A 7820-nucleotide genomic window follows, 5' to 3' on the forward strand; every position below is an offset into this window, starting at 1 on the left:
TGTTGTCTGCTGTTTTTAAGGATTAAATTCCAGTTCAGGTTCATTTACAATATCACATTGCTAGTTTTATGCTAAAACTACTTGTACACTTTCTGAATGGCTAAAACATGTATTCTCTTTCTTGATCTTCATGTCATCCTGGCAGCTGTTAGCTGTGGTCATCCTGGCAGTCCAATTTATGGAAGAACAAGCGGCAGTGGCTATAATTACAATGACGTTGTAACATTCTCCTGCAACATGGGATATGTCATGCAAGGTCCAACTCGGGCACAGTGCCAAGCCAACCGGCAATGGAGTCACCCACCTCCTATTTGTAAAGGTAAGAAATAGTTTCCTATGAAGGGAACAACTTATTAACTATTTATATTGCTTTTATCAAATAGTTAGATTTTTTAGAAAGGTTTTGGCCTGCATTAAAGCAGAACTAAACCCTGCTCTACCTGTACCCAGTCTCTCGAAGGATACCATTATATTCTTCCTTCTCCTCTTCCTAGCTGCAATATTTGGCAATCTTGATTGGCTGGGCCAGGTGAATTAACTCCTGCACGACTTAGCATTTTTGACAGTTTACAGGTGCGATCAGGCAGGTGGAAATATTTATTGCAAAAAGGAAAGCAATTGCCCATTTCTGCTATGATGCCCTGCCTGAATATTTTTTTTTTTAAAGGGGAACTTTAGATATGCCTTATGATGAAAAGTTTTATTTTAAATAAATTCCACCCCTTAAGTCAGATGGGGGAAAATAAATTGTTAGGATTTTACCACCTTGATCACCTGCTTATCTGCTGGAGTCAATAAATTAGGACTGCCAGCCCTTTCTAAGACTAACTTGTTTAAAATTATATTAATTGTCAAACACAAAAAAAAACAAATTTTAAATATTTAGAAATCTGTAGCTTTGAGGTAACCAATATCTTAATCACTCTGATTGAGCCTCGAATGGTGGGATTTACAAAAATTCAGTTGAGACAATGGCCCTGATTATTTAAAGCTCTCCAAGACAGGAGAAGTAGACTATCATGGGTGAACCAGGGTGATCCATCAAAACCGGGTGATCCAAGATTGGAAATATTTACCAAATGTTAGCAAATTATTTTTAAGAAACCCATTTCAGGTTTGCTAGATCACCCAGGTTCTCCCACGATAGTCTAACTTTTCCAGAATTGCAATATTTTAATAAATCAGGCTCAGTGTGACTTAGGGCATTTTGTAAACTTCCATTCAACCAAATGTCAAAGTAACAAGTTTTGACCATACTGGGGTATCGTTTGGCCTTCTTTTTCACATACCTTTGTCAATTGTTCTTGAAACAGAGCTACATCGGCTTCAGAATCTTTGCAGAAGTGGTACCATTAGTCACCGGAATGGAACTGTTGTATGTTCATATAGAGGTGACTACTTGTTTAAACCCTCAAGTCCATTTAGATGGGGGTTTCTTTGTCCCTTTACAATCCATGCTTATGTGTAGGCCAAACTCCCAACATGTCCTCCTAGCTGCTTTCAAAGCACATACAAGCAAAGAGTAATGATTTATTTTGTAAGCAACATCCACCTGTCTTCAATCGATTTCACACCTGTTCGGAGACCCTTTCCCTGCTAAAACAGGTACTGCTTGCATCTATACACAGTAAAATACCATCTGTCACACCACCATGGAAGTCATTGTACCGGAAATTCCTGTAATATAGTGACAAATGCTCTGTCCCTATCTAACTGTTCTTCTGTTTTGTCAGCCTGTCACACATTCCCAACAATAAAGTCTACATGCTGCCACGCTGATGCAGGTTGTATAGGTATGCATTGGTGTTGTCACCATTATGAAATCCAATTCTACATAATGATGCAGCAGGGCCAGGGGTGAATGAATATAGACAGAGATTTGCCTTAAAAGGACAGAGGGAGGGCAACAAAACCAAGGAAATTGTATATGATACAAAATACTTCAGCAAAGTAAATTTAATTTGGTTAAAGTTTTACATAATTACAAATTATAGACAATAATGTTTTTACATATTATTAACAGACAATGAAAGATCTTTAAAACATGTTATCCCTGGCTTCTTTAGCTGCTGTAATATAAAGGTTTTTAGGCAGATTCTCAATGATAACAATACATCTTTGTTAGTTACAGTTTTTTCCAGACATACCAATGGCAGTTTCTAGAGAAACAAAGTAACCTAACTGCATCAAGGAAAAAGCAGAGGAAAAGATGTCTTTTTTTGGCAATACAAGATATGTATATTTTAGTTGATAAAGGTTTGTTACATATATATATATATTCATTCAGTTCATGTTGTAATCGTGAACCTATCCCTCTTAAAATCCTACTATCTACTTGAGTCTCTGGATCCCTTGAGGAAACAATTAGGCGAAACATTGGGCAAAAGACACAAAAACACAATTATTAACATGATCCTACGTGATATGTAAACATTGGTTCACTATATGTTTTCTGGCATAGCAATACTATGTCTAGTTAAGGATATGAAAAAAACCTTTATCAAGTTAATATTCATATCTTTTATTGCCAAAAAGCTGTCTTTTTCCTTAATCTAAATCAGGCTTGGAAAATGCATCTATTTGTATAACACCAGATCCCCTTTGGTATACTACTTATCCTAACCTAACTGCATGCTTTTTGGGATATAGAGGAACCACAGTTCCAAGTGAAAATCCACACCAACACAGGGTGAACATGCAAACTCCTTGCAGATTGTGTCCTAGCTGGAGTTCAAACTTAGGATCCGCCTGGTTGTTTGTGAGGGCTCACAAGCTTCCAGGATTAGGTTATCATAGGAAAAAGCTCTGTGCTGTAAAAATGTATTATTAATTGCCCCACAATGCTTACAGATTCAAAGATAAATCAGTGCTTTTAAGCTACTTTTTCAGCTCTGAACAGGAAGATTGAAATTCTAGGTTGTTCTTTTACCATGCCTGGAAGGAAGCACACTTTAAATTTTATGACAGATTTATAAACCCATAGCAAATGAATATGCAAAAGATAATTTCTTACATTAGTGATTGTATGGCAAGTACATATGTTATATCAATTGTAGAACAAAAGAGAATTTTTCCTTTAATGAGCAGTCTTGGCTTTCTAATCAAACCCAAGCTTTTGTAATACTTTTAATCTTGTATTTGACAAAATGTTTATATCTTTCCTGAGTGTATTTCCCAGGACTCCAGTAAAAAAAATTATCAATCAGTATTCTATAAATCTGAAACGCAATTAAGGAAAGAGAAGAGAGCAGGGTTCCCAGATAACCTTGTGAATGTATCTTGTCTGAAGCTTAAGCGAGCAATAAATTTTTATCAAGATATGGAAATGAAGTTACTGGAGTGAACTGATATACATTTTAAAATGGTCTTTGCCATTTTTTATGATCCCTACTTATATAATCTGGATACCTTTTGTGACCCTGGGTGATGTTATCTGGACTGAAATTCCCATATCCATTCCAGTCTTAAAGTGGAAATTCAGCTCTATTTTAATAGAGTTGGGAAGGTTAGAAATTCTGCCAAGTTTTTACTAGCACGTTTCACAGTTGGGAAGGATTTTGCCTAATTCCTGTACTTGTGATAGTGGTCACCAGAATAAGTAAAGGAATTCTTTGTAATTGGACCACAGATAGACAAAAATATCACTTTTGGTGAAGAGAAGGGATAGAAACTAAATTTAAATACTGTTCTTTCTCTCGTTGTGATTTCCCCTTACCTTCTGTCAATGGAAACACCAACAGCAACCAAAGAAAGACAAATCTATGTCTGACCATGCTCTATAAATGTGTCCAGTAGTACATATTAAAGGAAAAATGTGCTTGGCTGACCCAACCTTTTTTTTTTGTTTGCTCAGACCATCATGGAGTTGTAAAAGTTCTGTAAAACCATTGCTGTTTTTAACCACGCAAAGAGGCGAATCATAAAATAGAACAAAATCACAAAATTGGATCTGAAGTAACACCAAAGCATAGGAAGCACATGGTTACCCACGGATGGTCATTTGTCTGCATCAATTTCCACCATCTGCATGCCTCATGTGCCAGGATAGCATTATGACTTTCATTATTGGCCGGAATATCCCACATTTGGTTCAGGTTTGATAGAATCCAACAAATTTGTTGGCTTCTTGGTTATGCGATGCTGAATTTCATTTAGACGGGAAATGAAGAACATATTGTGAAAAAGATAGTCTTTGGGGAGAGTTCTGGGTAAAGGTAAGTATTTCTTTCAGCACTGCTTTTCTTTTTCATTTCCACAGGAGAATTTAAAAAAATATTGGCCTGGAGTTGGTCTTTAAGAGAGAGAGATTGCATAATATATAGGAAATTGTTCCTTTCTACCCGACACTGCCTGTAGTACACAGACCAAGAAACAATCCATATGAAAAAAATGTTTATTACAAAACCCTGTTTCGTTGTTTGTGAACTTTTTTTAAATATTTCTGCTAAATCCTAACTGCATTTTTATTTCTAGTGGTCAATTGTACTGATCCTGGAATCCCAGAGAACTCAATTCGGGAAAGTAAAATAGAACATGGTAACTTCACCTATGGAACAGTGGTGTTCTATGACTGCAGTCCAGGATACTATCTGTTTGGATCTTCTGTCCTTGTTTGTCAGCCAAATGGGCAATGGGACAAATCACTTCCAGAATGCATCAGTAAGTTTTTTTCACTAATTAGGTAAAGATTCACAATAAAATAAAGACTCCTCACCTATCTTTATATAGTCTACTGACAATTATACACCATGCCAGTTTTGATTCATAAAAATTATATATTGGCTAAAGCAGATACATATGGGCCTGTGGAAATGGGCTTTTGTTTGTATGCAATGCACGTCAATGAAAAAGCAAGTCCTATGTAAAGAAAGTCAATTCAGGTTAGAATTAGGTAATTACTGCTCAAAATCAGTGAACATTCTAAAGGACTTCAGAAGCTTCCAAAACTTTCAAACAGATCCCATTGACACAAACCCAAAGCTCACATCATCACAGGTCCCATTACTTACCAATACCTGCCCTATTCTTACCTATTCCTACCTGTTAGGAGTGCCCCTACATATATCTGTAAATTCATGCTCATATGGGGCTCTATCTCTGCTAGAACTTTATGAAAAGGTTGGGTGAAGAAGTAGGTATAGTGTATGACTGTTTTCTTTTAGTCCAGCACAAACCTCCCTCCATCATCAAGTCCTTACCTTGGTGTCCATGCTCTTTACTTCTTCTGAAAAGCACCAGAAGTTTACCTTCACAAAAAAAAATGACAAAGTGGCATTGGATGAGTAAGAATAGGTCAGGAACAGACCAAGATCAGTAGAAGCAGGGCATGAAGGTAACAATAAACCAGGAAGAGATACAGTCAAGGACATGTCTGGTGAGGAACGTGTGGACATCTAAGAACTAGAGCAGACGACAGGAACCATATTCAGAGAATGATCAGGAGTCAATATATGTGTGCATGAGCAAACAAGGAAAAAGCAATAGGAAAGGGTATCAGATGTAGAGTAGTTGGTAACATGAGTACAGCTTATGTTTTGCAGGTCTCAGTCTTAATTAGCCTTACTGGCACCAAAACTGGCAATAAGCTTGTTAACAGGTTTTTGGTAATTGCAGTATGTTTGAAGGATGTTTGATTAAATACCAATAAATAAAACAACAATCAGGGTTATAGCAAATAGATTGACATAAAATATACAAATGTGTAGAAAAATATACATTGAATAAATAAAAAAAAAACTGAAAAAAGGAAAACTAAACAGAAACAAAAGGAAACATAAGGAAAGGTATATAAACGTATAACTTATAACTTATAATATGGAAAGAGGAAAAAATGGTTACACAATCTCGTTGACAATATCAGAAAGTTTCTATTCACATTTCATTTATAACCACAGGGGGTCATTTTCTAACATGCTCGAAGCATACCAGGAGGTAGGTTCAAAGGTAGACATAATCTGATTATTGAACGAAACTGGGTCTCTATATAGGATTCCCATATTTCAAAAAATTCACCCACCTTAGTTTCCTTATCCAGAGATGCCTCAATCCAGGCCATTCTGAAAACAAATCCTAAACAAGCCCAAGTGTAGGTGGATCTGGGTCTAGCCATTTATGTAAGATTGTTTTTTTTTGCCATATTTGCAGCATTTGGGTAAAAGGATAATCAATAAATGTGAGTGTGTGTATATATATATTTATATATATATATATATATATATATAATATTTTACATACACTTAAAACTTTAGGTTAACCAAGGCAAACTTTTGTTCCATCATAATGAATTAGAAAGTGTACACTTACTGTTCTTTGAAAAAAATATTTTTCAAGCGTACTGCATTATCCTCAGGAGTTGGTAGAATTAATAAAAACATAAATATGTTTACCATGACATGTTGAATAACCTCACATCCTCCAGAAAGTGCATCCATGATAAATTCTCAAGCCTCTTTTATTAAAGTAAACCAGTCAATGCAATTGAAGTGTTTCAACATGGCAGAGCAGAATTAAACTTGTCATTTCTCTTCTCAGTGATTGACTGTGGTCATCCTGGTGTTCCTCCAAACGCAATTATTTCTGGAGAAAAGTTTACATTTGGATCTATTGTCCATTATTCCTGCACTGGAAGAAGAACTCTAATAGGGCATTCTACAAGGACCTGTCAGTTAAATGGGCAATGGAGTGGATCCTTACCTCACTGTTCAGGTAAACATAAAAAAGAGAACACACACACCCACACACACACACACATATATTTGGTAGAGAGAACACTGCTATTCACCTTTCCACATGAGCAGGTACAATATTTACTGTGCTCTGTATCTGGACACTGGATTAAAAATACAAAATGCTTATGCTTTTTATTTGGTAAATCATAATTATATGCAGACTTTAAATAACACTATTTTAGCTTGCAGTTTTGCTGAAAGACGAATTGATTACAGAACTAGAATGAGTTGTTACAGCTGTTACCCATTGCTAATCCGGGGTTTCATTCAGAGAAAGGCAAAATTCCTTTGCTGGGCTGTTTCATTATCTAACCCCATATTTTGGGAATCATTTGTCTTGCATGAAAAGGTAATTTGTTCAATTAATTTTTAGATTCCCCTGTAAACTAAATGAAGGGCCTTTGTGTGCATCCAAGCCATGATTCCTTGTAGGGGTCAATGTCAGTACAAATCTTAGAAGCTACGTTTCCCAGCATTTTTTCCTAGATCACTGGAATTGATAGCAGAAAGACCCACTCTTACTTTCAACAGTTTGAGAATATTGGATCTCCCACCTAGCATTTCCATTTCTTTCAGTTTAGGTATGAGAGTGGAAAAGCCTGTTTCAATATAACTAAAAAGAAGGCAGGTAATGGTTTGCAAGAAAGTTTGTGATAATAATGATTTATATAGCACTAATATTTTCCACGGCTCATATAATAGAGGATACATAGTACAACAAACAAGAAAGGTAAAGAGGAATCATACATCATTGAACAGCTCAATTTGGAATAAATAATTGTACAATATAGGTATTTTCACATAAGTAACTGAAACACTATAAGAAGGAGCCCTGCCTTTTTTCAATCGCAAGGAGAACATTCAAACGCTGTACAGATTGTGCTAACCACTGAGCACAAAGAAGAGTGATGCATTACTGAAGCTGGAATAAAAGGAGGGCGCGAGGAAGAATTTTAGCTCTGTCTTATGTAAGGAACAAGCAAATGCAATAGATATTTTTTAAGGGGTGGTTAGGAGGGCCTAGTTAGGAGTAGTGTTGGTGTTCGAATTTGGGTTGTGCTTATATTCGGCCCAAATATGGCTGTTCGAATT

General features: G+C 36.1%; 1 protein-coding gene across 1 annotated transcript in view; it reads left to right on the forward strand.

Annotated features, from left to right (window-relative positions):
- Positions 1-7820, forward strand: part of CSMD3 (CUB and Sushi multiple domains 3) — a 297101-nt gene that overhangs the window by 245249 nt on the left and 44032 nt on the right. Inside the window, exons 46-48 of the mRNA XM_072413237.1 lie at positions 146-319; positions 4474-4659; positions 6532-6705. Coding sequence (XP_072269338.1) covers positions 146-319; positions 4474-4659; positions 6532-6705 — 534 coding nt within the window. The remainder of the gene's footprint in view (positions 1-145; positions 320-4473; positions 4660-6531; positions 6706-7820) is intronic.

This window comes from Pyxicephalus adspersus, chromosome 5 (assembly GCF_032062135.1).
Source record: "Pyxicephalus adspersus chromosome 5, UCB_Pads_2.0, whole genome shotgun sequence".
NCBI classification, from domain to species: Eukaryota; Metazoa; Chordata; class Amphibia; order Anura; family Pyxicephalidae; genus Pyxicephalus; species Pyxicephalus adspersus.